The sequence below is a fragment of the Trematomus bernacchii genome, unplaced genomic scaffold (assembly GCF_902827165.1).
Source record: "Trematomus bernacchii unplaced genomic scaffold, fTreBer1.1, whole genome shotgun sequence".
NCBI lineage: Eukaryota > Metazoa > Chordata > Actinopteri > Perciformes > Nototheniidae > Trematomus > Trematomus bernacchii.
The window spans coordinates 7,134,614-7,153,372 of NW_022987616.1; the positions used below are offsets into that span (position 1 = coordinate 7,134,614).

At 42.1% G+C, this 18,759-nt stretch overlaps 1 protein-coding gene across 1 annotated transcript in view; it reads left to right on the top strand.

Moving 5' to 3' along the window:
- stau2 (staufen double-stranded RNA binding protein 2) overlaps nt 1–18,759 on the top strand; it is a 126,354-nt gene that overhangs the window by 84,022 nt on the left and 23,573 nt on the right. Inside the window, 3 exon segments of the mRNA XM_034132437.1 lie at nt 1,487–1,797; nt 17,654–17,737; nt 17,739–17,768. Coding sequence (XP_033988328.1) covers nt 1,487–1,797; nt 17,654–17,737; nt 17,739–17,768 — 425 coding nt within the window.

Sequence of the window (18,759 nt, forward strand, 5' to 3'; positions counted from 1 at the left end):
TGTAGCCAATGCCTTGAACCTCGGCAAAAAAGGCATTAGAAAGTCAAGGTAAACTTGCGGTTAACTTGCGGTCTGCAATGCGTGTAAATATATATGCATGTTCATTCTCACAACGCGTCAGACACAAGAAAATATACATTAATTTACATCAGAATCAGAATGGGATACAGGGTTCGGTCCGGATTGATTTGCAGTTCGGTCCGGATCCGACTATGTGACAATAAACAAGAGCTTTAAAATAGTGAAAAGGTATCTAGCTGTGATTTAAACACTTGTGTTCGCTCCATCAGAATCAGATCTCTAGTCTGGATTTGGTGCTTTAGTTCATCGTTGTGAGCTTATTTGGATCGAGGGAAGAATCCAAATCCCTCGGGACATTTCCTCGAGCTACCAAAAATATCCCTTCTCTTGATCCGAGTCGTCTCCTGCTCCTGGGTTCGTCACAAAGTGAAGAAAGATGCGGTGTATTCGCCGGTGCTGTTTCCCATCAGCGGTGAAGTCATGGGCGCTCTGTTGATATTGGTGGATGCTCCGTTTGTGTTTTGAGAGAGACAGAAAGAGGCTGTGTGTGTGTTTCCCAGCAGACACTTTGATAGTGCTCAGAACTGCCAAACCTCATGAAACTGTCATCTACGCTCAGCCGTGGAATGCCAGTTTAGGAGCCAGCACACACACACACACACACACACACACACACACACACACACACACACACACACACACACACACACACACACACACACACACACACACACACACACACACACACACACACACACACACACACACACACACACACACACACACACACACACACATACACACACACTCTCCATCATTGTCTGGTTGTGAGTAGGCGTGGCCTCGATTCTTGAAATCCTCTATTGAATTTTTGCATTTGATTAAAAAAAGATGTCAATGCTTCTCCTATGCACTTTATTATTTAAGATCAGCAGATTGAGTTCTTTCTGCATCCTCTTATGGTGACATGGAAATAGTTTTCCCAAAAGCCTGGGTTATAGGAGGTGAAGACGAAGGGCTAAATCGTAAAAAACGAGACATAAACGCCATATTTTTGGGGAACTTGGTGTCCAATTAGACACACAAAAGTGCCATTTTAACAAGAAAAGTGCCGCTGCAGGCTCCAGATAAGCGACGCTGTGTCGTCTCTGAAGCTTTTACTTTACTTAGGAAGCAGGCAGGGGAAAGTAAAATACTGCAAGAATTGCTTTGTGGTTCCAATTATCCCAATTGAAAGCTTATTTCGTGACGTAGCTGTGAGAGAAATGTGGTTCAAGGGTTAATGAAGACGGCAGTAATAACCCATTTTCTGTCCTACGATTTCCTCCCTTTTCTGCTCTTATATGAACCATGTGACCTCATCTGTACTTATTGCTGCCCCTCCATCTCTGTCCGTTTATCCTTCCACCCAACACTTAAATTGTTCCTCTTTTCTCCCCGTCATCTCCTCTCTCTCCTCCTCCAGCCCAGAAAGGTTTGCTCCACCTCAGCCCGGACGTCTACCAGGAGATGGAGGCCAGCAGGAAGCAAGGAGGAGGCGTTTCTCCGGGGATCAACAATAGTGGAAACTCCGGTAACTCCTACATGACATCCAAAGACATGCCTCCGTACTTCAGCTCCTCGTCCCCCAGCCCCACGGCCACCATGGCTCGAGAGATGCTTCTGAACGGACAAACGCCCGCTAACGCTGAGCTGCACCTGAAGGGGAAGAACTGCGGCGTCAACGTGCAGCCGGCCCAGCAGCTCGACTACCTGGCCCGCATCCAGGGCTTCCAGGTGAGACACATTACATGCTACAATTGTCCATGAAAACATAGTGAAAAGCTGTGTACAAAATACTATAATATCCACTGAATCCTTTGATACCAACCTCGTCTCGATAGCTAACCCTAACCCAAGTTAAGTTGGCCTTAAATGACATGACACGCACAGACATAATTAACTTCATAGAGCACACTGCAGGAGAGGGAATTTAACAATGAAGAATGAAGAAGATAGGTAAATGTGTCGCTCAGTCCTTCTGCTGTTGCTCTTCCACATAAAACACACCACTTCTAACTGCTAAGTTAAAGGGCACCTATCATGCTATTTTTAGGCAATAGCATAGGTCTCAGATATATACAAATATATAAAAAACATGTCTATGAAGTGTTTTGCTCAAAATACCAAACAGATCACCCATTCGAGCCATGCCTCATATCCCTCTATTTCACTTCCTGTTTCAAAAGAGCTGATTTGGGGTATAAAGCTTTTAAAAAAAAAAAAAAAAATTGATAAAAAAGGAGGGGGCTGAGCTCATGCGGGACCCGGCAGCTACTGTCTAAACTAAATACTGCCGTGATGAAACGCCATATCATGGATTATCAAGGATTATCTCTGAAACAGTATGGAGCTCAAAGGCTTTCTCTCTTGCCGGTTATACCACAAGGTGAGTTCCTTTTTATTTCCTGCTTCTTCACACACATGCTCTCCAGTACAGGTTAGCTCTGAGTGTTAGCGATGCTAATGTAAACACCGACCATATTACGTCCAAAACAGTCGTGCATTGTTTCTGATAGCAACGTTTCTGATAGGGCCGTGGGTCCACATTTCAGATATTACGTCATATCGGACACTAATCTGGATCAGCTCCGTTGTTCCCCCGTTTTTAGAGATTTGGGTACGGAGGAAAAGAGAGAGGGTTTTATTTTCTGACGCTGCGTGAGTTCCCTGACACACTGGGGACACATATTTATACAAGACATCAAAAAGTGCATTTTGCATGATAGGTCCCCTTTAAGTTGGCCTTAAATGACACGACACTATGAAATCCAACTAATCCTTCGATACCAACCGTGTCTCGATAGCTTGTCTAGAAGGCTGATTTCTGATAAGTTAAGTTGGCCTTAAATGACACGAAACTATAAAATCCAAGGAATCAGTTTCTATCAAAATCGTCACACTAGCTCGTCTGGAAGTGCTTTGAAAGACGGTCCAAAGTTTTGTCAGTTTTTTCTGTGAGTAACAGACACACACACAGACACAATTCACTTTACTGTTTTCCCAAATGCTGTAGCCAACTCTGTCTCAAAAGCTTGTGTAGAAGTGCATTCAAATATATCGTTTTAAAGCATTGTATAGCACTAATTCTACATCTTATAAACTGGCCTTCTGATGGAAAATTGACCACATTTTTAGAAGCACGTACAAAACTTTTACCAACGTTTTCACAGAATTATAAGCATAAAAAAGTCCTTAAAGTGCCCAAAGTAAAAGTACTCATTATGTAGAATAACCACCTTTTATGAAAACACCGTTATCTAGAAGCTATTACAAGTAAAGGTTGATATATTTAAGTTTGATAAAATATCCAAAAAGTACATTTTGATTAAAAGGAGTCAGGTGCACGACGTTTCCTCAAAGTCTTCTTATGAAAACATTTAATATCTCAGTAATAAACTCACTAATGTAACCCCAGATTATAATTTGCATAATGTTATGATTACTCCAATTAGGAGAGTGAGACCTTTGTTGATTAAAAGCTGAATTTTCTGGTTGCACATTCCTCTGTCAGGGAGGCCTTCAATTGTTTCCATATCCATATTTATCCCACTTGTGGAATGCAGGCTCGTGTTTCATTTCTACCCGCCATAAATTAGCTAATAAAAGTCATAATTCGAAGTACAGAAGTCGCTGAATCGGCAGAACAGATGTTAGCATGACCGTGAATAAATTGGTTATGGAGAAAGAACGGCTGCACACACACACACACACACGCACACGCACACACACACACACACACACACACACACACACACAGCAAGTACAGCTGATTGAAGGCGGAGAATACAGCTGCAGCAATTAGTAAATCAAATCTCAAACTAGTTGGATCGGTTTATCGTTTTATTCATTTTTTATTCAAAAATCTCAGAAAATGCAGTTCCTAGCCTCTCAAATATGTCGATTTGCTGCTAATTAAGTGAATATATGTAGGTTTTGGACTGATAAAACAAGATATTTGAAGACATTTACTTCTACTTTGAGAAACTGGGATGGACATTTTTACTATTTTCAGACCACCAAACTATTAATTAGGAAATAATATGCAGATTAAAGCGATTTGAGGTGAAGAACAGAAAGTAGAAAACTAATGGATTTGTGAAAATAATCTCCTACTATTTGTCATTTTTCATGCAATAATGTCAGAAAAGGCTGTTTTTATCTTCTCAAATATGCAGATTTGCTACTTTTCTGTTTTAAATCACATTAAAGTGAACATATTTGGGTTTCAGACTCACAAAACAAGATATTTATAGACAAACTTTTATGGAAATGTTTCACTACCAACTAAAGAATTGTTCTAGATAATAATCCTCAGATGTATATGTATGTAAGTAATGGTTAGTTGCTGCCTGAGGAGGAGACCTTCCAACAGTAGTGTGTGTGTGTGTGTGTGTGTGTGTGTGTGTGTGTGTGTGTGTGTGTGTGTGTGTGTGTGTGTGTGTGTGTGTGTGTGTGTGTGTGTGTGTGTGTGTGTGTGTGTGTGTGTGTGTGTGTGTGTGTGTGTGGCGTGCTGCATACCGACTCACACACAGATATCTCAGCTGCAGATGCTTTTTATCAGTTCGAGCGAAAACATTTTATCTCAACCTGCTGAGGGTTTCTTTGAAAGGCCTTTGTTATTGCTCTGAGCCTTCCTGTGTGTGTGTGTGTGTGTGTGTGTGTAGAGGAATTCAGGCTGTAATTGAGACATGCGGACAATATGTGTTGTATGGAGGGGATGTTTCATATCATGTGGGTTTGTAACGAGAACCTCTCTTCGCCTAAAGAGCCATGTTAGTCCGGCTTTTTAAGGCTTATGTGTCTTTTTGGGCTCAACCACTATATTTTTTGACGTTTGTGCCAAAAAATGCACTTGTCTGCTTTCCCTCCGGACACGTAATGTGCCGCTTTGTGTCCGCACTCGACAACAAACGAGATCTGCAGCTTTCATTGTTTTGTTATAATTTGATAATAATCTCCTTGTCTGATTAGCATCTTTTGTTTTTGTAATGTAATTATGTTGCGGATTACAGTGCCAGTGGATTAAAGCGTCTCAGAAAGCAGCGAGGACGTTCTCATAGTGTCCGTTTCATCCATGCAGCGCGCAGACAAAGACCCGGCCTACCTGCTAAACCCTCCTTTTGATTTGATTGGAAAATAGCCTCTGGTGGAAGCTCTGTGGATAAGCAACAGTGTGTTGTACTCACGCCAGCTGGGAGCAGGGATGCTGGCTCTCAGCGCAGTGTGTGAGTGTGAGTGTGAGTGTGAGTGTGAGTGTGAGTGTATTTCCTATTAATTTGGCTGCTGTGTTGTTGGCACGGCGGGTATGTGCGCTGGAAGTAGGGCAGAAACAAAGAAGCAGGAGGTAATAGACAACACATGGACCAGGATGGGGTTCTGAGTAAAAGCCACGTAACAGATTCTCCCCTTCCTCTTTGTATCTGTGTTTATCTCTTTGCTTTATGACTGGTTTGTGATTTTGAACCTTCTTCATAATCGTCGCCGTTGTTCTTATTACTTCCCCAATGCATCCACATTTAAATGTACAAAAAAGTGACATGAGAAGGTGGAGAAAACACTGAAGAAGGAATGTTGAAGCTACCAAAAGTGTACAGCAGAGTTCCCGTTAGAATAATTATTTGCCGGTCAACAGGTCCGTTACAGTTTAAATCTTCCGGACAAAATTTGAAAAGTGCCGGTCAAAGGTCTTCTATGTTATTTATTGAGCTTTGAAACAAATTGATATGATTCGATATTAAACAAACTAATTATAGTAGATTAATTAACTATTCAAAAGTGTACAGTAATTTACAATAACACGGGAATAATAAACGGAGCGCTCTCTCTCTGCTGACGCCAATATCATGCAGCTCGCGGATCCAGTAATGAGTGACCCGACAGTAAAACTAAACATATCTATAACTAGTTTAGGTAGTTTGAGAGGTAATTAAAATAGCTACGTGTGGTGATCTAACCTGAAGTGTGTTTTGCTCCGCTCACCGCTGCAGGGGATCATGCAGAGCTGCGTGTCGACTCGTCAGCAGCAGCCGATCTCTCTCTCCCGTCAGATTAGACTTTACTCGCGTTTGTGTCCATATCGATCAGATCTAGCTAGTTCTAGCTAATGATATGACTACCTGCTTATTAAAAGACACCTAAACAATAAGCGTTGCTATGCAACCGGGTGAGGCCACAAAGTATAGCGCAGCATTATGCATTTGTTTACATGCCCACCGGAGGCATTACCAACAGATCAACGCACAATCAACCCATACAGGACATCTCTTTCTCCACATTAAGTGTAGACATTATAATTGACTATTCTTGTCTGTCACATACTCTTCTTGTCTGTCACATACTCTTCTTGTCTGTCACATAAGTGGCGCAACTGATGCGGTATTGCGCTAAGGGGAAATAATTTTGACCGGACATTTTGACCGGAGAGATTTAGATTTGCCGGTCTTCAGCATATTTTACCGGTCATAGTCCGGTAATTACCGGCTAACGGGAACTCTGGTGTACAGATAATTGTAGGTTTTAAACCTGTCAATCATAAGGTAGCCCCGCCCTGATTCATACGCTGCTTTATCGTCTATTTGACACTAAATGGGACAATCATTTACTAAATAAACATCATGCTGTGATATAGAAGACTTGACACTAGACATTGAGACCATAAACTCATCAGGAAAATGTTTACTGATGTAATAATCAAGTGAGAAGTTGGGTAATTTTCTCATAGACTTCTATACAATCAGAGGACTCGCCCCCTGCTGGATATTAGAGAGAATGCAGGTCTAAGTCACTTTAACATTGACTTTATTAGATCTGGACGTTACCTCTTGTCTTATCTTTAACATGACACTCACAGAACAGAAGAATATCTAACCTTCATCAATTGTGTGGCGTAGTTTCATCTGTGTTGTGTTTTGTATAATTTATGGATATCTTAAGGAAAGAAACTGGAGACAGGTGCGTCTATTTTGACAGTTTTCTTGCAAGAGTGCATCAGAGTGAACAAAGACATTGCTCACGCTACGGACAGTGGTTTTGATATTTAAAAATGTTGATTTGTGCACATGACACGCTTGAGATTATTCCCTCTGACCAATCAGCCGTCTGCAATGTTTTAAACCCAAGAATAGCGAGTAGAGTAGAGCCCTAAGCAGTTTAAAAAAGCGGCATTACAGCCCTCTCTGTTTGTTTAGTTTGAAGGGTTTGACCCCGGCATCGCAGTCACCAGCTGCCCATTTATTCTGCCATCACATGACTTAATGTTGTCATCACAAAGTGCCGACGCTTCAGATTAATACCTGCTACTTCCCTTTAAAGTGAGCCGGACATTTTGATATAAAACATCACTGATTGATGGAAATCTAATGATCTTTTTCTTCAAATGGAGCGAGGGTACACACCTGGACTCGGACAGGTTTATTCTCCGTCGAAAGGGGTTTTGCAATCGTTTTATTTCCTGGAAAGCTGGAGTGTTTGTCGTTAGCGGATCTCTCAGTTTGTCTGAATGTGGAAGTCGAGGTATTTAGTGGTCGGGCAAGTTAATAAAGAGAGTGAAGGGGCAGAGAGGGAAAGGAAGTGTGGATGAAAGACGTGTGTGTGTGTGTGTGTGTGTATGGATGAAAGACCAGTGTGTGTGTGTGTGTCATATCACATGCTGCATTTATTTGTGGACCAATACTGAGAATGATTCCTGGGACATGAGTGAGCATGTGTGCAACCTCATGTGGTTTTTGTGGATAATCTTGGTTTATCTTTGGTTAAAAACTGATTTGCAGCTTAGTGTGTGTGTGTGTGTGTGGTTTCTCTCAGATTTATGTTTTCTGTTGATGGACCCAGTTTTTTTGGACTTATAAATCATGTTCTCATCTAAAATGATGTTATTTTTTGCCTCAAGAGTTACTGCACACGTGGAGAAGAGAAGTCACACAGTAATCTGCCTTTTATACACCCATAAAGATTGCTAACATGAGCTAGCATTAGCCGCAATAAGCTCCTCGTCATATTGCAAAACATTGGAGGGCATTGAACAAAGAATCTGTGTACATTTTGGGTTCTTCTTAACGTCATCAAATACCTCTTAAAGACCTACCTAAACAGTCCCTTTAATGCGACTGAAATCCACATCTTACTGGTATCTAAGACTGTTGTTTCTACGCTCAAAAGTCCTTCTTTAAACCACGTCCAGAAACAGGACCAATTGATTTGACATTGACCTTTTCTTTCCCGTGTTACTGTGTCATACGATTATAATTACGATCCGATCCAAAGGCAAAAACAAACTTTAGTACACTGTCAGGTCAACATTTGCCCAAAGGATTACATCGCAGCCCATTTGGCGACTCAATATTGGCCCAATTTAACAAAGAGTTGTCACCATGAGACACTTGGACACACAAACATGGGAAAATATGGATTTAAAATGTACTACCCTCCCTTTTGGATGTTTGTATTAGAGGTGCATACGAACAATGTGAAACAGAACAGTAAGCATGATCCGTGTATAAAAAAGCCATATTCCTTCACTAACTGGCACGGTCAGTGAAAGTCGCACCTATTCTGCACAATTACAAGAACACCCCTCCTGTGTTTGTGCTTGTGCAAATGGAAAATATGACAGAAGTACTTTGTGTATTGTTGCAGAGATTTGAAGCAGCCTGCAGAGTTTTGACGACCTGCTCAAAATGTGATATTTTAGTTGGTGTTTGAGTGAATGTGGGAGTACTTTCACACGTCCATATGGATCAGATGTTAAGTCTTAGTGACGCAGGATATTGCACCGCTTTAATAAATTGTTAATATCCTCTTGCATATGGCGAGGAAACATCAACATACTGTACCATCAGTATCTTCAGTATCTATCAGTCCTTACACCTGCTCAATCCAAAAGCAATAACTCTGCTCAGATAGCAATCAGCTGAGTCATGTTTATCTAACAGGACCGGCTTATCTGGGATGGATTTAGAGAGCAGGGACTCTTCGCAGGACTTCCATGTTGGAAATCCCGCGTTAATGAAAACACTCTCCTTGGCGGGTGGCTGGTGTTGATATCCAGTTCCCAGGATTTATCACACTTTCACGTTGTGTGCTCTTCTCTCACCGCGCTTCCTTCTTTGGCGTTGTATTAAAACCCACTTCAAATAACGCCGACTACACCTTATACCCTCGCTTCCCTCCCCTCCTCTCTCTGCTTCAACATCAAACGCCTGATCTGCTACGAACGTTCAAAGACTCCTAACAGTTTGTTTCCAACCTCCTTGTCATCGTCTCATTCCTCCGCTCTCTGTTTACTCTGGGATTTGCGTTAGAAAATACATTTTTTTGATGGCTAATCCCACCACGTTTGATTTCTGCGGCGCGGTGATGGCTTCCAGCTGCGCTTGGCGGCATATTTGTGTGAAGAGAGATCTTCGAAAACAAGTTTTGTCTGTGGTATAAATCAGAGCGTTAATGCTGTGCTGGCTCGGCGTCTCCCCCTGCTAGCATGGTGGCCCTGTGTGTGTGTGTGTGTGTGTGTGTGTGTGTGTGTGTGTGTGTGTGTGTGTGTGTGTGTGTGTGTGTGTGTGTGTGTGTGTGTGTGTGTGTGTGTGTGTGTGTGTGTGTGTGTGTGTGTGTGTGTGTGTGTGTGTGTGTGTGTGTGTGTGTGTGTGTGTGTGTGTGTGTGTGTGTGTGTGTGTGTGTGTGTGTGTGTGTGTGTGTGTGTGTTGTTGTTTTTACACCACAATCAAGCCCATTTGTAAACCTTTAAATCAAGTGCAGCCACAGCATATTGCACATTTGAATATGCAGCATAATTTTTTTTGCCTTTGCTCTTGGTATTTTGATAGTAGAGATCATATTTCTTGTGATTCCCAGCTCAGTGCCAGCGTGGGGAGATGGAGGGTGTGTTAACCTGGCTTTCTGTTAACCTTCAATCTGTATTAAATGCACGATAGTCGCTGTAGAAACATCTAACCATCTAGTCTTTGTAGAGATGTAATAGCATTCACCTAGCTTCCTCACAGAGATGTCACAGAAAAGCCCAGAAAAGCCCCAAAATGAACTACAAGTTATTATGTTTACACATGGTTTTTGTGCAGATTAGACAACGATAATTAGTGTGTTTTAAAGGTGCTAGGAGGTGGAAATGGTTGCTGTTTCAACACCGAAGACTAGCTGTTTGCCCAATGCTTCCAGTCTGTTTGCTTAATTTTAAGTCTGTATTGTGGCATTCATCTTCTCGTTAAAGGTGGGGTAGGTAATTTTGGAGAAACCGGCTCGAGTGCGCTAGAATTTGAAAAGACACAGCCGGAGAAAATCTGCCACTTCCTTACAGAGCCCCTCCTCCAACACACACGAACGCGCACATGACCAATGAGGGCACGAGATAAGTTTGTGCACAGATGGAAGGCTGACAGGCAGGTAGGCCATCCAGTCATTTTAGCCGGGCCGGCTCAGATGATTGGTCGTGCTTTTTACAGCGCCACGGCTTCCACAGATGACATTTTTTTATGGATTTTTTGTCAAAGCACTTAAAGGTAGGGTAAGTAAGTTTGAGAAACCGTCTCGAGATACACGTTTTGTTATATTCCATGGAATGCTCTTAACATCCCGATAGCAATGAATATCTGAAGTGCTTTGACAAAAAATCCATAAAAAAATATCATCAGTGGAAGCTGTAGTGCTGTAAAAAGCACGACCAATCATCTGAGCCGGCCCGGCTAAAATAACTGGATGGCCTACCTGCCTGTCAGCCTTCCATCTGTGCACAAACTTATCTCGTGCCCTCATTGGTCATGTGCGCGTTCGTGTGTGTTGGAGGAGGGGCTCTGTAAGGAAGTGGCAGATTTTCTCCGGTTGTGTATTTTCAAATTCTAGCGATCTCGAGCCGGTTTCTCAAACTTACCTACCCTACCTTTAAGATATTCATTGCTATCGGGATGTTAAGAGCATTCCATGGAATATAACAAAAAGTGTATCTCGAGCCAGTTTCTCAAACTTACCTACCCCACCTTTAACGTTTGACAAGAAAGGACATTTTGTTTCATTCTTTGTTAAACAATTTCCTGAATGTAATACCTACAAAAGAGTGATTTTTAAGTCTCTTTCTTGCAGGACAACTTCCTATTAAGAACTAAAACGGTATTAGGGAAGCGCAGAGCTTTGCCAAAGTCGTTTCCATAAGTAAACATGATGTGTTTTCCCTCTTGTGATTCCGATCCACTCAAAAATTGTATATCTTCGTCCTTGGCCGATGCTTCACCCTTCCACAAAGTTTCATGAAATTCCTTCAAGTAGTTTTTCTGTAATAAAACGACTTTAGGATGAAATGCCAGTAGGAAGAAATAAAACCCTTTCTCACCTATAAAACATATTCTCATCTTTCTCCAGAGGTGTCTGTTTCTCCTCATCCTTCTGCACGTTTCCTTTAAACATGTGTTACTGTAGAAAAGTGTATTTTATGAAACCAAATGCCCCACGTCTTCCTCAGAGCTCACTTTGTCTCATGTCTCCCGGGTTAAGGGCCCTCAGAGTCTTTGTTTGCCCTCAGCCTCCTGCCTTTAGGAGCAGTGAGAGTTATATTAACAGAGTTCTTTAAACACTCTTGACCCCTGATGTCCCGGACCACTAATTGCTTCTCGCCAACAATGACAGCGTTCCTCAGCTCTTCTTTCTTATCGTGAAGTCCGGGTTATTTCCGTGCTCCTTGACTCTCCACAGCTTGCACTCTGCTAAGTCTGGAAGCAAACTGTAGTCCTGAAGTGCTTGTGTAGCATGACAACATACCCACTAAGTGTTTGTTTCTGTAGTTTCCTTGACAGTATTGTGTAACAGCGTCCTAATGATCTGGACTTTGAGTCTATTTGTGTCCCCCCCTTCATGGTTGCATATTTGTGCTCTTAACATAAATTGAGCCACGGCTTCATGAGCGCTTTTTAGTTTGTGCATGTTCTTGTTTGTCCCGATGTAGAGGAGCATTTGAAGAGGAGCCATCCAGCTTTAGAAGCCAGATGTCAGAGGTCGTTCCACTTTAGTGCCGCCGATCAATCGCAGGACCTTGCGTAACTCTCCCTGCTCCTTTGTCTCTACAGGAAGTGGATTATAGGCTGTTTTCCTGAGACCTGGGATGATTAGTTAGGCCTGTTTAGCATGCATGCACTCACAGATGCATCCAAACACACATCAGAACAGACGGGACGATGCTCGTTATATTCTGTCAAATCATCGCAAATCAGATGACGCCATGATGGTCTTTGATGCAGCTTCCTCCCCTGCCTGCAGGTCCAAATCGCTGGAAAATCCCCCAAAATAACTAACTTATTTCATCACCAGGCCACCAAGACAGTCAGACCTCCAGGTCGCTGAGTTTGGCTGGTGGCTGGAGCAAATCATGTTTATTTATTTCATCCAATATCACATACAGTGTGTCAGACAACATCAGGGGTTTACAGCAGCGTGGAGTCGAGGGAACGCTCAGGAGTTTGTTCAAAGGTGGAGTACAAGAAGGGACATTAAGGAACTTGGACTAAGAGCTAGCAGCTTTGTGAGTCGATACGCATGCACTGCATTATATACATGACATAACATCACTTAAAGGGGACCTATCATGCAAAATGCACTTTTGTACGTCTTTTCTGCATGAATATGTGTCCCCGGTGTTCCAGGGAACTCACCAAGTGTCAGAAAACACAACCCTCTCTATTTTCCTCCATACCCAAATCTCTAAAAAAGGGGCTGCAACGGATCTGATCAAAACTGATCCAGATTTGAACACTGTCCTGACGTCAGGACGGTGGCGCTACGGCTATTGGGCCAACTCCACCAATCAGGAGGAGACAGCCACGGCCATTGCCGTTCGAAAGCGCTGGAGACGCTGTAGTACATATGCCAGGCCTGTAGATGGTGCTGTTCTCACTGAATCAGCCCTTGCAAAAAGAGAGCTAACATTTTTCAAATTGAGCAAAATGAGGCATGGCTAAAATGCATGATCTGTTTGGTATTTTGAAAAAAAAAAAGTATAAATATGCCTTATATAGGTATGGTCCTACACTATATTATTAAAATATAGCATGATAGGTCCACTTTAAAATACATTCAGAGTTAGGGAAAAGAAGGTGGATGAACATAAGATTATAGCAAGCTTAACACAAAACTGGCAATGAATAAACCATAAGTAAGTATATGACAGTGTTAGATTGTTCCAAAATGAAATTATCTATTTCACAGACTCACGTTAAGTACCATAGCATCTTCAGAATATATACTGCCATACTTCAGAAGGACCGTAGATAATAATGTTTACCATGTTCATTTGATTTGAGCATACTAACATGTGCTTATTAGCAGCTACACAGGCTGTTTAGAGTCGTACATTTTGCAGGTATTTGGTCAAAAGTGTGTCCGAGTGTTTGCACTAGAGTGGAAGTTAATGGATCACCAAAGTGCTGACAAATCATCCATTGGGAAACAAACGTCTGCACCAAGTAGCTAATGATGCCTCTCATTGTTGAGTCAGGAGAGAAAGGATCACTAAACTCATACAAATTCTTCGTCTGGGAGCCATGAACGTCTGCACCACATTTCATGGCGGTTCGTCCTGTGGAGATGTTTCAGTTCTGGACCAAAGAGCTGCACAGAGAGTTATTGTCAAGACTGAAAAGTTAGGGAGGAAGTTCATAAAGGATCACTTCTTCCCAAATAGATTCAAGGGTAGAGGGAAATGCCGATGTGCAACAGTTAGTAGATATTTAGGACAGAGCAATGATCATTAACCAGAGGCAGGATTCCTGTAGGTTAGACAGTTTGTTTGCTCAAGACACCCCCACCACTCAGTTCAAATCGTTATCCAGTTAGAGTTAAAAACCACAAATATGTCAGCTTAAAAAGGTGGCTTTAATTCCATAAAAAGACAAATAAAATGCCATTCAAGGAGACGTATCGTTAACTAGATTATTTAAGCAATAGCTCACGACAGGCCGTGGTATATGCTCATTATATCACAGCTAAGGGGCGTGGTTCGGCCCGACACTTCAAGCCATATATCACGGCCTGAAGTGAGCTATTGCTTTTATAAAACGGTTACCAAGTGTGGCAATATGAAAGAAAAATACACACTCTAATTTAAATAGTTTTTATTAGTAAATAATGATGTTCAAAATAAAATAGTCCCTCCGTTGCCTTCTGCACGAAACATAGTGCGAGGTGGTTGCTATGCAACAACATTAACAGCTAGCGAACATATTAGACAGAGAGCGTTGATCCATTATTTGGCTATTTATTTACATTAATGTGTATGTTGCCGTTTATTGTGCAGCCACTGAAAAACTGTCCAGCATCAGTAGCATGGCTTACGTGGTTACTTGTATAGGCTGAGGTTGTTCTCGGCTGTTGCTTGGCGTGGCGAGAATATTGCTCCACTTTCTCCGGTCCCCGAGATTCGGCTTCCAGTAGCTCTGGAGAGAGCTTTCTCACCTGTGGCCACTAACGGTCATAATTTCTCTGCTTTGTTTCAAGACCCGCATCAGAAAGCTTTTGAATGGTGGTACTTTTCCAGTTGGTCTACCTGCTCTTCACGTAGCTCTACATGTCGTAAATTAACAGTTGTAACGGTTGTAGCTTTTTCTCAGACGCGGAGGGATACTGACTTGTTTTGAAAAGTAACTACAATTCTACCCGTGGTATACGCTCATTATATCACGGCTAAGAACCAATCAGATTGCTTGATTTGACTTGTCCGTTTTATAAAGAATATTATATGATATTCCAACTGTTGGAAACCTTTGGGATAGCCTAACAACTATTCATTTCTTCTAAAGACTACTCAAACTATTCGTTTTTACACATTGTAATGTAACGTAATATCCCTTTTATGATAAATGTGATCAGAACTAAAGGGGAACTTCCATTGTTATTTGTTTGAGGGACTTTCGTAATTGCCCGCAATATTTATTTGTAATTGGTATTTCCCATCATCTGCACAGTTTGCATAAACACTTGCAAACAATAGAATACAGATGATTTGAAATGTGATATATCAGATCGTTTATCTATTTAAAAAGTGAAACTGAGAGACAGCACTTCCTCTCACGAAGGTTTTAGAAGAAGCTGCTCTTTAATACTTCAGAAATAAGATTCTTGAGTCCAAACAATTGTGTTTTTACCTCTTAAAGTCTCCCTCCTCCTCTCTCGCTCCATAATGTTGAAGTCTGGAGAATTTATTGGAGATTAACTTGTCAGAGAAGGCTTTTTCCACGGCTCACTTTACTACATTCATCATTCATACACATAACAGATAGCATTCCTCAATTTATCACTGCGGGCCCGTGTGTGTGTGTGTGTGTGTGTGTGTGTGTGTGTGTGTGTGTGTGTGTGTGTGTGTGTGTGTGTGTGTGTGTGTGTGTGTGTGTGTGTGTGTGTGTGTGTGTGTGTGTGTGTGTGTGTGTGTTGTGTGTGTGTGTGTGTGTGTGTGTGTGTGTGTGTGTGTGTGTGTGTGTGTGTGTGTGTGTGTGTGTGTGTGTGTGTGTGTGTGTGTGTGTGTGTGTCTTCGTCTTCTCACTCGCTGTACGTTACATCACGTGTTTATTTCTTCATGCACATGTTCATATCAGATGATGGTCTGTGTCTTAATGGGCAGAGATCCATGTGTCTGACTAAAGCACACACACACACACACTTCCACATATGTTCATAACTCATTCAGAACGACACACACAAGTTGCTCTGGAAGCTTTCAGTCACAGACCATATACAGCTGTGTGTGTGTGTGTGTGTGTGTGTGTGTGTGTGTGTGTGGCAAACTCTTATCTTTAAAACCCTAACCCAGTGAAAAGGTTGTTTGCATGTAATTTTATTTTGCCGTTGTGTGGACTGACATGTGTGCTCTCAATGGATTGAATACAGACACGTATAGACAGCTGTAAAGACAGCTATACCTGTGGTTTAAAGTGCTGATGATTGAGTTGATGACTTGACAATTAAGCAATTATCTGTTTGTTTTTACAAGGAAGTGGCATTTTGATGGCAGCGATTATTTTAATTGATTTAAGTGGATTGTGGTGTGCAAGGTGCTGCATATGTTGAGTAGTGTTGTAAAGACTTGAGGTTAAGCTCTGTTAGTGTCAGTTTCAATCATTGCATTTTGTGTCATTTTAGTGTGTTAGGAGTTGAAATAACTAAAGGTAGTAACTTTAAAATCCTCAGGTAACCAAAAAAAGAGACAACCCAACAATGATACAGTATAAACATCCAACAGATTCTGACATTTGACAATTTTTCCATAATTTTTGAGGGAACTATTTCATTTATCCATGTCATTTTGATTCTGCATCATGATTAGGCTTTAACGTATTCCTCTCATCGTGTCTCAGAAACCTTTTTATAGACTTATTTTAGGAGTTTTAAGTGCAGTTATGTTCATATTCTGTCCTTTGTATCTCAGCATGGGTCAGGGACCACTCTCTTTTGAGTTCTCATCGGTTTTCTTATGCCATTTATTAAAATGCCTGCAGCTGTCCTGGGCATAAGTAGGCCAGGGCAACACGTACAACTCGTACACACACTCGTTCACACACTCGTTCACACACTCGTACATACACTCGTACACACACTCGTACATACACTCGTACACACACTCGCACACACACTCGTACACATACTTCTACACACACACACTCGTACACACACTTGTACAAACACTCCTACACACACTCGTACAAACACTCCTACACACACTCATACAAACACTCCTACACACACTCGTACACACACTCGCACACACACTCGTGCACACACTCCTACACACACTCATACAAACACTCCTACACACACTCGTACACACACTCATACACACACTCGCACACACACTCGTACACACACTCGTACACACACTCATACAAAAACTTGTAAACACACTCGTACACACACTCGCACACACACTCGTACACAAACTCGTACACAAACTCGTACACACACTCGCACACACACTCGTACACACACTCGCACACACACTCCTACATACACTCGTACAAACACTCCTACACACACTCATACAAACACTCCTACACACACTCGTACACACACTCGTACAAACACTCCTACACACACTCATACAAACACTCCTACACACACTCGTACACACACTCCTACACACACTCCTACACACACTCCTACACACACTCGCACACACACTCGCCCCACACACTCGTACACAAACTCGTACACACACTCGCAGATCTACGGAGCAGACTGTCCCAGAGGAGCATCATGTCATAACAGTCCTGATTGCACAGCTTTTAGGAATGCCCGCAGCGTTAACCTCTCAATGATGAGGGGTCGTCACTGATGTAATTCCTCTGATGCCCCCCCTCACACACACACACACACACACACACCCTTACACTCATTCCCTTCCGTTACATCTCCGTATGGTGTGGAGTAATTGTCCACAAATGCTCTGTGGTGGCAATTAGACATGCAACATTTCCTCTGAAGCCGACCACTTCCAAAAACACAGAGCCGTGTCCCGCTGAAAGCTCCAGGCGCTTCAGTTGCTTACTTTGATTTATTCTATCCTGTATTTACTCTTCGGGGGTAACTCAGTGTGTCCTCTGCTCTCCTCCAGGTGCAGTACAGCGACGCTCAGAGCGGCAAAGACTTCGTGACCTATCTGACCCTCTCCCCTGTGCAGATGACTTTCCACGGCACCGGGGAGCACCCTCCAAGCCAGCCATGACCAGGTATGTGTGAGTTATTACAGGAGGGATGGGCAATATGACTTTTTATATAATCATCTAACTGATAATGACCTGCATCTAGCGGCTGGAACTGATAAGATAAACGTAACCTTCATATTTTGTATTTAAAAGAAGGTCATAAATTCTAGTTTCTGCAAAACGTTCTTCTTCGCATTTCTCAAGCAAACTTTAAACTTGCATACCGCCACCTAGTGTATCGGAGTATGAAGATGTGGCATTTGTTAAGCAAAAGCAATTTGGCTTAATTGTATTGATCACTAATGTACCGGGCTGATATATATAGTGCATCCTGACTCTATAATATAAACCGGGAGCTGTCAAACCTGTTGAATTCACTTTTTTGCAGAAATGTGTACACATACTTCAATTATATATCAAAGTGGACATGTCTTTATTTGATTTATCAGTCGCAATCAGCTGCTTGGAGCACGGCTCATCTGAAAATCATCTGCAAAGACTTGAAGCTGTTTGGGGTTTAATACAAATCAAATCAAATCAGGTTTTATTTATAAAGCACATTTAAAAGTGATTTTTGGTCGAGCCAAAGTGCTGTACATGTAATAAAAACACATTACTACAATCACAATAAAAGACAATAAATTACAACAGATATATATAAAAAAAATAAAACACACGGAAAAGTCAGGAGTCGTGCTCCGCTCTAACTAGAAAGCCAGAGAGAAGAAGTGTGTTTTTAGTTTTGATTTAAAAACCCCTAGGGTCTGGGCCGACCTCACATGGAGGGGCAGAGTGTTCCAGAGCCTAGGGCCAGCTGCTGCGAAGGCTCGGTGCCCTCGGGTTTTGAGCCTGGTCTTGGGCACTACCAGCAGCAGCTGGTCAGCAGACCTTAAAGCTCTGGCTGGGGTGTAGCGCTCGAGGAGTTCAGCTATATAGGCCGGAGCCAGCCCATTTAGTGCTTTTAAAAACAAATAAAAGGAGTTTTAAAATCAATTCTGAACCGAACTGGAAGCCA